General features: G+C 40.6%; 1 protein-coding gene across 1 annotated transcript in view; it reads left to right on the top strand.

Moving 5' to 3' along the window:
• Positions 1 to 13541, top strand: part of ENOX1 (ecto-NOX disulfide-thiol exchanger 1) — a gene marked incomplete at its 5' end in the record, with an annotated part of 43934 nt that overhangs the window by 26668 nt on the left and 3725 nt on the right. Inside the window, 2 exons of the mRNA XM_010013657.1 lie at positions 9978 to 10080; positions 13135 to 13220. Of these exons, the coding sequence (XP_010011959.1) occupies positions 9978 to 10080; positions 13135 to 13220 (189 nt within the window). The remainder of the gene's footprint in view (positions 1 to 9977; positions 10081 to 13134; positions 13221 to 13541) is intronic.

Here is a 13541-nt window from a genome sequence, read left to right as displayed (position 1 = left end):
GGACCTTATAGATCTCCTAGTTCCAATCCCCCTGCCATGGGCAGTAGCACCTTCCACTAGACCAGGCTGCTCAAAGCCCCATGTGACTTGGCTTCGAACTCTTCCAGGGATGGAACATCCACACTTCTCTGGACAACCTCTTCAAGTGCCTCGTCACCCTCATAGTAAAGAATTTCTTCCCAATATCTAATCAAAATACACCCTCTTTCAGTTTAAAACCATTTCCCCTTGTCCTATCACTGCATTGCCCTTGTAAAAAGTCCCTCTCCAAATTTCTTGCAGCCCCCTTTAGGTACTGGAAGCTGCTCTAAAGTCTCTCTACCAAGGCTTTTTTCTCCAGGATGAACAATCCCAACTCTCTCAGCCTGTCTTCATAGAACAGTTGCTTCAGCCCTCTGATCATCTTTGTGGCCTCCTCTGGACTCACTGAACACAGTATTCCAAGTGAGGTCTCATGAGAGCAGAGTAAATGGGCAGGATCACCTCCTTCAACCTGCTGGTCACACTTCTTTTAATGCAGCCAGGATACAGTTGGTTTCTGGGCTGTGAGCACACATTGCCAGGTCATGTTGAGCTTTTTGTTAACCAGCACCCCCAAGTCCATCTCCTTAGGAAGAGTTCATCATCCTAATCATGATCCAATCCAAAGGAATGAGAGCTCCAAAATGGTTGTTTCAAGTAGTTTCTGTATATTCAGATGTGGAGATTCCTGTGAATATGGGGGTCACCCTGTGGTTTCAGATGCCTAAAATTAATAATTTTCAAATACAAATCCTTTCTGAAAACTGTTTACTCGCATAAAACATTTAAAGTTGGGGTTTTTTTTCCCCAAAATAGTTCCTTTTATTTCAACAAAGACATTTTCAAAACAATTCTACACATCCCAGGAGGGAAACAAATTACCTTTTTTTCCTCTCCTTAACCTTTTTTTGAAAGTGCATCGTTCTTGAGGAGATTGCTGGAGCAGGATTTGTGTTAAAGAACATTTGAAAGGGCTTTCAACAAGTTCTTAGTTTCAAGAAAACATGAACTATTCCCTCCTACTATGACTTCAGCAGAGCTGGTGGGCAGGTGATACTTTCATTCCCTAACCATTGGTTTGCTGCAACTCCCTAACACAAGGTGTGCAAAATGACAATTACCTTTTCTCTTGCAAAACAACCACCTTCACATCACATAAAACATCTGTGTTAACTCATCAGGAACCTACACATAAATCCAGCTTTAGAAAATGAAGCAACCTGATCATACTTTTAAAAATAAGCATGAAGTAACTTTCATATTAGTCATCTGTATTTTGCATATGTACATTACCATAAAATAGATGTGCCCAAATACAATAAGAACAATATGAAGAGATAGTTTCAATGAGAAAAGCATTTTCAGATTATTGCTAGTTGCCTAAACTCAGCAGGTGAAAGTTATAATAGTAAAAGCTTTGTAATGAAAAAGTTAAAAGCATCTCGCTGGCAAATGGATTGGAAAAATAGGATGTCAAGAGCACCATAATACAATTAATCTTCACTCCTGAAAACAAATCTATCATGTAGGATAAATCAGACAAACAAATCTTAGATCCATAGAGGTGTGTTTGAAGTGCTTTGTTTGCAAGGTCTTATATTCGCTCTTGAATTTTTCTTCATTGTTGTTTCTATAATTTTAATGCCAGATAATTTTTCAAGCCAGTTTTCAACCCTTTATTTGTTTATACCAGCACACTCTTAAATTTAGTCTAGAATTGGTAAATTCTGTATTAGTGTACTTCAAAAGTAAATTTTTATATTAGTGTACTTCAAAAGCAATTACAATATGCTGTGGCTGACAAAACCAGTAGTAGTTTCCTGCATAGCACAAAATAAGTTCTCAAGTTTAGGCTTGATGTGAATTAAAAGGTGTATCATTTCTAATGATAGACCAGTCACATTCGCCAGCAGTATAGCATATGGTAAATATGTTCTGCGTCACTGGGTAAGGAACAGAGGGAAAAGGATCCTCTGAGACCCTGAAATAAAATACCAAAAAGCAAGGGTTTCTTTTTACTGAATTATTGACCTAGTACTAACTCTAAAAGTAGCAGAGGCTGCTTGTGAGATTTCTGGTTTTGAGTAGATGGTTGGATGCCTTATTCCTTGCCTTATTCTTTTTATATGTAATGCAGCACTGTAATTTCTTACTGTCAACCTAGTTACTCCAGTGCACATAGAAAAGGCCAGGAAACCTCTCTATATAGAGGCAGTGTCAGCAAGACCAACTAACTTAATGTCAGCCACTTTACAGAAATCAACTCTTAGGCTGTGAGGAACCAGGACTGTGTAAAATATAATGTTTCTAGGAAGTAGTTAATTTGCTAGCAGAAGATCAATTCATTTGCAGCAACAAAAGAATTATTTTAATTAAAGATTATGAGCAGTTTTCTAGTCATTAGAGTATTTTTAGAGGACTAGTAAGCAGATAATCAGAAACAGTCACTGTAAGAGGACATGCTGAAAGGAGAGCTGTGTAATACACAGTGTGCTCCTGGAGAATTTTGAGTTAGTTTGAGCGCTCAGACGCTCAACCATATTTCCACGTCACATCACAGCACAGTGCTGTAGCATCCCATGAAGGGGAGCAAACTCAATTAAAGGAAGAATTAGAGCCATTTGGCCCAAACCGAGAGTTGCTGCTGTCAGGAGTTACTGAATCTTGCAGCCTGACAGAGGCAAGGTGGTTGTAGCTCCATGCAACCAACCTGCAGCAAGGCTGAGCATGTATTCCCCACAGGCACATGCACAGACTCACATATACAACAGATGCATGACATGCATACATATACACACGGCCAGCCACACAGATCAACACAAGCTCAGCATTCATAAACAGAAACAATATTGTTGGCCTCCATCATGCTTCTTTTTCTGGCTGATCAGTATAAAGGTCTATTAGTGGAAAAGATACATGCAGACTTAAACATATATACAATGTGGATCCCTCCAGTAACTGGCCTTTGACTCTCATTCTATTCTGTAACTGTCCCCTGCCTCACACATACACACACACAAACAGGATCTTTCAGTCATTCCCCAGATCCCACAGTGTCCCCAGCTGCTGGCTTGCACTCCCTGTTCCCTCCAGTAGGTCACATGTGGTCTCTCTGCATAGTCTCTCCGGTCTCTTCTAGATCCATTCCAGATCTATGGCTACTTCAATACATGTCTCCCAAGCTTACTATCCTGCTGAGTGGCTGGTCTGGCTTGATGCTCATCAGTAGTCACGAAGCAGCACATGCCACACATGCTGGTCTAACTGTGTCACCCCAGACACACAGCCCTCTGACCCCTGGCCCCACTCCAGCTACTGTGCTCAGACCCACTCACACACCTCCATGCACACAGAACAGAGAGTTCCTCATGCAGGAAAAGAGTTAGAAATTGAGTTTAGTGAGTGTAATGCCCTGATCAGGGCATGGCATGGCCAGACAAGTGTACCAGGAATCTGTTTACATGCAACTAGCCCCTTTATCCGCTTCCCAAACCACCATGATCCCTCTCTGTTCCTGCCTTTTGTTCCCTGTTAAGGACCCTCAACTAAGTCTTGTACAATCTCAAGACGTTCTTCCCCTACATCCCATAACAACTCCCATATCCCTATAGGCAAAACCTCCTCAGCCTGTAAGATGATGCAGAGAACATTTCCATTGCCTGCTCTTGGTAGGTGTCATGCTTGATCCCTGAGGCTGATGCTTTCCTGTGACAGCCCTGGGAGAAGCTGGGTCAGGGGTGAGTGTTAGGTTATTGGGCTTTCCCCATCTGTGATAGTGCCTCTGTCCCTTGTGCTCATGGAGACAGGACTTTAATCACAAGTACCAGGAGGAAGCAGCGAGTGATGGTGGCTGGAAAATCCCTTCTGCAGGGGATTAAGGCACCCATCTATTGATGACACACCCCACATGTGGTTTGGTGAGGGTGCAGACCTGGAACATTGCAGAGAAACTGATGAGGCTTATCCAGCCATTGGACTGTTGCCCCTTGTTGCACATCCATGCGGTCTGACCCCCCTGATCCTGCTTGGAGCAGGAGGTTGGACTAGAGACCTCCCAAGGTGACCTGCCTGATTTTGTGATTCTGTGATCAGCTGAGTCACCATCACCGTCTGTGAGTGTGCTCATACATTGCCACATTTGCAAAGAAATTTGATTTCAGTTAAATTTAAATAAGCTCTTTCATTGTAGTTTAGCTCAACTTGAATTGAGTAATTTTGCATTCACCATGGATAAGAACATAGACAAGGACAGTAGCCCATTCTCAACTGACAACCATGTTAAGCTGTCAGAAGTTGTCCTATACCTCAACCTTGTATGTCCCCATAAATTTAAGATGCCTGACTTGATGTGCATTGAAACTATTGCAAGGCTTCCATTCACTTGATTGGAAATTGAATTAGGGTCCATTCAGGCTAAAACAGCAAGATTAAATTTTCAGATGTGGGTCTGAAGTACATTTAAATTAAAAACAGCAAAGGAAACACAACTATATCAGACTTCAAGAGATCCCCAGGTAAATGAAAATGAATTAAAAATGTGCAGTCTTTGTGTCACAGGCCAGTTTTTACTCATGTTTGCAGTAGAATCAGCCTGGCTGTCAATAAGCAATTTGGGCAAGCGCATCTGAAGTTAGAGCCCAGTTCAGTGGACTCAGAGCAGGTACACATGTGATCTTTCAGGATCTTAAGGACTGCAGATTTGGTATCACATATGCATATTTTCTTCTTCTATCAAAATCATAAAATTACCTTTTCTTTTCAAGCTTACATCATCTCTCTGGCCTGCTGTTAATAGCCTGCAAGATTTTTGCTTAAGATTCAGATATATAGTTTTTCTCCTAGTGCTAGTTTTCTCTCATAAATCTCCTGGCTGATAAGAAAGTGTATTCCTTACATCTGACAACATTCACTAGCTGCTCTGTCATATGCCTGCTGTGTCCAACATCTAGCCTTTTCTTCTTCTGCCACTGTTTTAATGCCTCAGTCGACTTTGTACATGTAAGAGAAACACCAATGTATCCAGCAAACTCTTCCAGAGTCTGGTAGGATTATTTTTTTTACTGATCTTTTGGAGGGCACCGTATTATTTTTACCACCTCACCACACAATTCTGCAGAATCCGATATACTACAACAAAGGGAATGAGGTCTTTGAAGACAAAATGCAAGCAGTCATCATTCCCCCTAGATTTAACAGTAATTATCAAATATTTGGATTAGCCAGATAGCAGAGGGAGTATTTCAGCTCTTTGGATATTTGTCATTTGCATCCTGCTCACATGCCAATTGTCTTCAATGTCACATTCATTAAATCCCATTTGCAGAGTCCTGAACCACACTCTGGCAGCAGTAGTTTCCAGGTAGGGCAGCTACTATTGAAGCCCTGCTCAGCTCGTGGTTAGCATTTACGGAGAATGACAAGTCCTCACTCTTCCCATTTTTAGGGGATCACAGAACTTTTTAGCCTAAAGAGAACCATTTTTAATGAAGATAGAAGCCTGAGAGCAATCATTTTATATTCTGTCTGCCTTTTCTGCACTGGTGCAAGGCTGACTCGTAGAGGATTAGTGACGTCTGGATCGAGAACTTTTTATTTAGTGTAATATTTTCCCATAGGAGAAAAAAGTAACCAATGAAGGACTGAAAGGTCCAAGTCATCCAGCCTAAGTATCTGGGGCTTTCTGATCTGCTAGTCCCCTAGGGTGCAAAGCTAGCCTTTTGCTCCTAAATTACCTATGACTGTCTTCTGTAGAAAGTCACCACATCTCTTCTACTCTTCAGGACTTCTGTGTGTATCTCTGGCAAACTCAGCTCTTAGGAGTCACGCTCTTATTTGCTGTCTACAGTGTCGGACCCAGCTACTCTGTGGTGGGCCACAGTGGACAGTGAGACCAGGCACCTTTTGAAGCAATCTGCTTGCCCATGCCTCTGCATTTGCTTTCAAAAGAAGCCAGGGTACATAAGAGAAATACACTAAACCAACTTCTGTCCCACCTTGCAGCCAGGACATGGCTAAGATATATATCCATGTGCAAAAACTGCCATAAATGACTCTCAACAGACATCAGCTCCGCATCAGTGGTAGTGTCAGAGGTCTGCCTATGGAAATGGATAGTCTGTGTGAAAAAATTGCTGTGCTGTCCTCTGTTTGAGCCTCAGTTCTCCTGAAAGTTTTCCAGAGAGACCCTCTCTCTCTCCTTCCCTCCCTGGTTCAAAAGCAGGAAACCCCAAATCAAAATGCTGGTCCCAAGGGGTGTCTGCAGAATCATAGTGTTCATCAAGGGAAATTCATGTCTTTTCATCATCTGCTGGTGGATGAAAGTGTCGTTTGCAGGGAAAAGCTCCAAGCTGGCAATGGTGACGGCATCACACAGATTAGTTGCATTCATGCTGAGCTGTCATCAAATCAGGCCTCCATATTCTCTGATACCTGGCATAATTTGTGAATACTGAGTAGGTCTAGGTCCCTAATGATCTCCAGGTGTGATTTAACCTGGATTAAGCCTTTCATATGTTGTATTTGGTTCTTGGAAGGTCATTTCGTTCCTAATAGGTACTGGTTTACATGTACTCAGCTGTGTTCTTGTCCTTTAGTGCAGTAACTGACAGATGGTAACAAAATATTCCTTTTATAATGAAACCTGGTGAAGAAGACTGCTTCAGACCTCAGAAAATATAATTTGCAAAATAAAGGATGGTCTCCAGGAAAGAAAGGAAATACTGTAATGTAGTACATATTAAATAATTTTCTTCAGGCATCTGGTGATCAGTAGCTCTTTTCTCATGTCAGAGACGTGACCTAACTGTTATTTTCCAATTAGTTATTGCCTCATTCACCTTTGTACTCTTAGAAGTCTTGTTTCTGTGGGTTGGCATAAGTAGTGCCTCTAAAAATGTGCAAATTACCTTTGTGAGGATTTGTTGTAGAGCCTTCATAGGTACCAGATTTTATCTGCAGTGTGTAGTCAGATACTTAAGGTTTTCACCTGCACTATAATTAGCCAGGTTTCTGGGTGAATTTCATACTCGTTTTTTAGAGACAATTATGCCCGTTTCTTTTAAATCACTATTAATTCCTGAATCTTTTATGTAACCATGTACACCCTGCATTTTCTCATGGCCTTTGCAAGCTTATTTTGGCAGCTGAATACATCAGAGTTGTCTAATTTATAACCTTCTGCAAGGCAGGTAGTTTTGGATGGCAGAAACCTCTCCAGACCTGCAAGAACCTTCTTCTTAAGCCACTCTTTTGCCACTCTTCATTTCCTCATGCTCCCTCATAACCAATTTTTTACTCTTATCCTCTGTACCAACACACAGTTAAGGAAGACTTGATGTGACTTCCTTTAACATCCATTTACACTGTCCTATAAATCATACAAAATGTTCTGCACAGGCTCAAATCTAGGCATTAAATGAGAATCCATCTGTTCGTTGCTCCCAATGGGAATATAGTTTCTTTCTCTGCATCATTGCTTGACAAAACTTCTAATCCCATCTGAAACTGCTAGTGTGTTGTGTTTGGGGCCTGTTTTATCAAATACGCATCTCTCTGCTCTCTCCTTCCCCTCTCAGGAATTGTTATTTTTAGACTGCTTTTCTATCTGTGTTGGAGTCAAAAGTTACATCTGAACCTATACAAGCTCTAGTGGCATATGCTGCTCTGCTCCTCTGCTGCAGTATCATGAAATCTGTCACCCAGCTCTGTTCTCCTGATCTGTAATCCCCTTGTTATTGCTGCCCTTATGGAGAAATTAATGTGAACACTTCTCTTATTTCTGTTTCTTGTCTGGGTTTTCTTTCACTGTTCTTGCATGTCATGGCCAGCAGTAGATTAGTATTTGCATTAACCTTCGGCTTTATCAGGAGGGGAATCAACATTACTGGACAACTCAGAGCATACTCCCGCTGCTATAATGTGCCCTGTGCATTACAACACTACAGGAGTGTTAGTGTCAAGGTGATGTACCTGCCAAAGTGCTGAGGCACGACATTATTTTAAGAGGGGATCACAGCAACTCTTGAATTGCAGACTCCCTCCTACTTGCAGGTGTCTAAATCTGTGCTGTAAGTTTCCCTTTGCAGCCAATGAGGAATACAAAATAGACACCTCTAAGGTACAATTTATTTCAACCTAAAGTAAACAAAATACATGATTAAAAAGTTATTTCATTTCTACTGACTAAAAAGGCAGCAAAGGCTGACTAGCTTACATGTACACAGCCGCACACAGATACATGACCAGGAGACGTGCCTCGGTTGGCCACTACAACTGCAGCCACTACACACAATGGATCTCACTGCTCCTTCATTGTGGGCTAAGGTCTGTCAAAGCCCCTAGTAGATGTGGGCTAAGGATACACATATGAATGTACGTCACTCAAATGCACATGCAGTTTCTTAGCTGACACATGGCAATTGTTCCTCTTCACAATGCGAGGGAACGTTTAAACCCGTGATGCAATCTGAGCCATCGGGCACTGTGTATCGGGCAGCTGCTCCTTGAAGCCAACCTATAAAGAGCACAGAGTACTCCACTGGGTGGGGTGGGGGTGGGGTGGGGTTTGTTGTTTGTTTTGTTGTGGGTGTTTTGCGTTGTTTTTTAATTGGGAATGAGGAAGTAAGTGCCTGACTCTCTTTACCAATCCCACAGGCTATGAAACCTTTAGTCATCTATGAAGACGTACATTTGACATTTTTTGGAGATTTGGCATTTTCTTAGCACAGATTATTCACACCTTCAGAAATGCCTTAGGGCAACCCAAGCCCAGTGCCTCTCTTTCATTGCCAAAAATGCTTGCCAAGAATTTTGGAGCAAGGCACCACACCAAGTGTATGCTATAGATGTGCCACATCATTACACCGAATACTGCAAGTTTGCTCCCATTTAAGGCTGCCCAGTCCCATGCAACCTCCAGCTGCTTACCTTGACTCCCCCAGCCAGAACATAAAGAGCACCATTCCTGCACAGCCCCATTTCATACCACCAGATCTCCAGCCCCATGCTCTTTGCCTCCAAGGTTCTGCATGGAACTGCTGAGCATTTCACAGAGCAAATGCAGCAGGATGAGTCACTGTCAAAACAAGGAATGAGTTACTGCGTATCGGTTGCTCCATGGAAACAGCCCATGTATATGCTTGAATTTTGTGTGATGCACTGTGAGGCTGCTTACATGACTCTGAAATGGAGACAATTTGTTTACTTCACATATACCCAGGAGAAGAGCAATCTGTGTCACACAACTGCCTAGGTACTTCTGGTGGAGCACCTAACATGCTAGTTTGGCTGAGATTTGGGTGGCTCAGACCACCTGGTTGCAGAAAAGGAACTCAAAGCAGGAGTCTTGACTTGTATGCCCTTAAGGCTTTCTCTCAGTCCTCAAAACCTGATAGCTTTATACACACTACCTGTTAGGAATGGTCCCTGAAATGTGCTGACCCCAAAAATAGTCCTGGGAATTGTTTGGGACAAGAGCCAACATCATGCCAGCTACTAGTTAAAGAGTAAAGTGGGGTAGGTGGTTGCGCTCTAGTAGCTAGAAGCATTGCTAGTGACTGTTGAATTTACTCTTATAGCTGTATCTGAATGTTTCTATCCATGTTCCCTAGAGGCAGTCTTTGTTTACAGCTTTAATAGTGAGAAAATGTGAGTTTTCTGACCATCCCCACACTTTATGGCACATCTTTCAAGCTGTTATAATGAAGAAGTACTAGCAACAAAATTATTACTTACTCCACAAGCAAAATTTTTCTTCTTGGCAGCCCTTGACATTAAGGTACTTCAAAAAGTGTCTTAATATTCTGCAAACAAATGAATTATTTATAATTGTCTTGTCTTTAGATGTGAATTAAAGTAATGGTCTTTTTTAGAGTGTTGAAAGGAAGCAGACAGGTTTAATTGAAGTATATGAAATCTACATGACTACCTGTTTTGTTGGTTTTCTTTTTACTTTATAGGAAATCAATGTATTGACAGTAGCATTGGTCAACCAAGACAGAGAAAAGAATTCAGAGAAACGAAGCTCGGGTTTAAAATCAGAGAAAGAGGCACTATTAATAGGTAAGATAACCTCAAAGAAGAATGTTGAGAACAAAATGCCTTCTAATAAGTTTCTCGTTTGAGTATGTGTTTACATGTATCTTTGTGCTAACAAAAGAAAAAAAATTATTTTTAATTTTCATCTGTATTCATAATGGCTTTTAGTATGAGAAATTCTACAATACAAGTGAACTGTTCCATTCTGAAAAGTTCTGTGGTTTAAAGAAAGGATTTCACGTAAGAATAAAATTGCAGGATCTGCATTTAGATCTGCAGCATGAATGTATGAAGACTTTATTTACATCAAGCTTAGCAGGCTAGACTTGTATCTGATTATTAGACAAAATGGTGAAGGAGAAGGGAATGGAAATAATATTAATAAACTACCAAGCGAAAAATATGTATACTGGATGTATTAAGCTAGCCAGATTTATGCTTTTGACATGAGGAGGCCAGCTAACTGCTACCTGGCATTTAGCCACAGAGGAATGCTGGCTGTACCCATGCTGTCCTTGGAGGGACACTGATATCCATGCATATCTTGTGTTTGGTTTCAGTGGGGCAGGTTTTCATAGAGCCTAAAGTCCCATGGTCTAAAGTGCTCCCTGTGGCATAGTTGCAATTCAGATGAATGCTGACCCAAAAGACCAGGTTTCATTTCTTTGGTTTGGTCTTTTCACAAAATCAGCAGTGTGCTGTTAGGACTCTTCATTAGGGACTCTAGTGGCAGGACAAGGGGTAACGGCTTCAAACTTAAACAGGGGAAGTTTAGATTAGATATAAGGAAGAAGTTCTTCACAGTGAGGGTGGTGAGGCACTGGAATGGGTTGCCCAAGGAAGTTGTGAATGCTCCATCCCTGGCAGTGTTCAAGGCCAGGTTGGACAGAGCCTTGGGGAACTTGGTTTAGTGCAAGGTGTCCCTGCCCATCGCAGGGGGATTGGAACTAGATGATCTTAAGGTCCTTTCCAACTCTAACCATTCTATGATTCTATGATAGTTCCAGAACTACCTTAATTTGTTTAAATGCCTCTCATTTGCATCTGCTAAGCACCAGGAAAGTGGCACGGATTCAGAGAATTCAGACCAAAAAGGTCATTTAAATGTGAAGAATGTATTTAAATGTTTAAAAGGCTTAGTACACAAACTTCTGTGACTGGTGAGGTGTGAAAGAGTGGGACATACAGAAATGTATGAATTGATTTAATTTTGCTTGTTTAATAAAGTGTGGAACTTTAGTTGCAGTGTTTGATCTCTTCAAAGATAACTTCTGAGAGAAGGGTAGCAAGGATGGGATTTTACCGTGACAAGTGGTGGCAGTGTCCCAGAGTGAGTCCCATCGACCAGCTGTTCAGTGGCGCACTCAGATAAACAGTCTAATCTCAGTCCACATGTTACTGGTCATAATACCCCCACAACTGGCTCATTGTTACAGTTCAAAGGCAAAAGATTGCTCAAGATGGATTTCCTGTTATCTTTTCCTCTGAGGCATGTTCAGGTGTGGCAAGGAAAAACTGAGCCTTGTCTCCATCCATTCACTAAGTTTGTCTCTATTTTACAAAATTCAATATTGCCTTAGAGGAAAAGAGCCCAAAAGGAAAACAGTTACTAAAAAGTTATCATGGAATTCCAGTCAAAAACTACAAAATATTTTCAAATTACTTTTTATTTACATTATGTGAAAGAGCTAGCTTTGAACATCCTGAACTGAAAAGCCTTGGGAATACACATAACAAACGCAATGCCACTGGTAAAATGTGATTTGAATACAAATTGGATTTCCAGTCAATCCATCCAAGTGTGATGGTCTTGGCTTTTGCTTCAAGAGCTCTTGTGTGTGTGCTTATATCACAGCACAAAGGAAGCAACTGCTGCTAGGACTTGCCATAGTATAAGAGTAAATACATGCCACTCCCTTTGCAGGATCAGAAGTTTGTACATGCTATTGGAAAAATGAGAGAGGAAAAAAGATGTTCTTTGCAAAGACAGTCTAAAATGAGTTAAATTTTCTTAATCATTTTCACCCATGGCCAGTATTTGGGGAAAAATTAAATCCAAGATTATCCTAATTCATTCAGCATCAAGAAAGCAGTATGGCCTGCAGTACACAAGATACAGTGACCCATTTTTGTCATTTGTAAGCATTTTTAATCCTGGTGTTTATGCTTTAAATATAAGGAACTTCCCCTAGGGTGGTTAGCTAAGAAACCCGTCCAAACAGAGTTGAAAATATTTGCTCTGATTCTTACAGTTCAACTCTCCCCAAACAGTAACACACATGTCATTTTTGTATTTTCATTCTTTGTTTAGAACAGAAGAAATTGGATAGTGCTTTTAGTATCAATTCTGATGCCCCAAATCTTGTTTTCTCTGGTCATCATTATTATACTGTCACTTCATTTTCACTGCAGAAAAAAACCCTGGACTTAGATCCTCACTTCTTTTAAGCCACTTTTATTCCCATACCTTTTGCAACAATCCTGTAAATAACAATGAAGATAGACATAACTGGCTGCCTTTTAAGAGAAAATAAATAAGCAAATATGTCATAAAGGATTTGTGTTTTCTTCTGCAGCAGTTAGGGGTAATACGGATTAAACACTTTTCATAACCAGCATCAGTGTAATTACTAGAAAAAAATGAGGGAGTGAGGTTTCTGACACAATTATATGAAACGTTTTCACAACAGAACATCCAGTGAAGGGGAAAAAAGCAATAATTTTACCATTACAATATCCACAATTTTATATTGGTAAATCAAGCATAAAATTGGTAGTTGAAATGTTTCCAGCAAGTCTTTGTTTAGAAATTCCTTTATTCATCAGTATATTATCTTGGTCACTTACTTGCTAACTGCTGTCATTCCTGAAGATGAGCTATTGTGTTTACCATGTTATTATGACTGTATTAAAAATGTGCCATTTTGTTATGATTATTGGGGTGTGTAAGAAAAATAAGAATCATAACTCGTACTGAAAAACCTGCAAGAACAGACTATTCAGAATTATTTTGCTTATTTTAATGGTATATTTTCTGATGCAATTTCAGTAACTCGTGTGCATTTGTTTTTCATACAGGTATCATATCCACATTTCTCCACGTCCACCCTTTTGGAGCCAATATAGAATATCTTTGGTCTTATATGCAGCAGTTGGACTCTAGGGTAAAAAAATTTAATCAAAATCTGTTTTCTCTATAGAAATATTGTATTATTCTTTACTGCAGGTTAAACTCTTCGTGCACTTCCATTAGAAAGATAATGGGATATGGGGCTTGGGGGTTTGCGGTCTTTATTCATTCGCAAATTACAGTGTACTGAGGTCTTTGCCTCATGCTGCTGAGCTATTCTTTGTGGCAAAGAAGAGCTGAGCTTTAAATGGCAAAGATTAGCAGCTGATTTTATGATACATGATCCTGAAATACAGCTGAGGAGAAAGAAAGCAGAACAAGAGACAGGTGTAGCCACAGCCATCAAACTGTGCAG

Source organism: Nestor notabilis, unplaced genomic scaffold (assembly GCF_000696875.1).
Source record: "Nestor notabilis isolate BGI_N333 unplaced genomic scaffold, ASM69687v1 scaffold3694, whole genome shotgun sequence".
Lineage (NCBI taxonomy): Eukaryota > Metazoa > Chordata > Aves > Psittaciformes > Psittacidae > Nestor > Nestor notabilis.
This window is presented reverse-complemented; position numbering and strand designations above follow the sequence as displayed.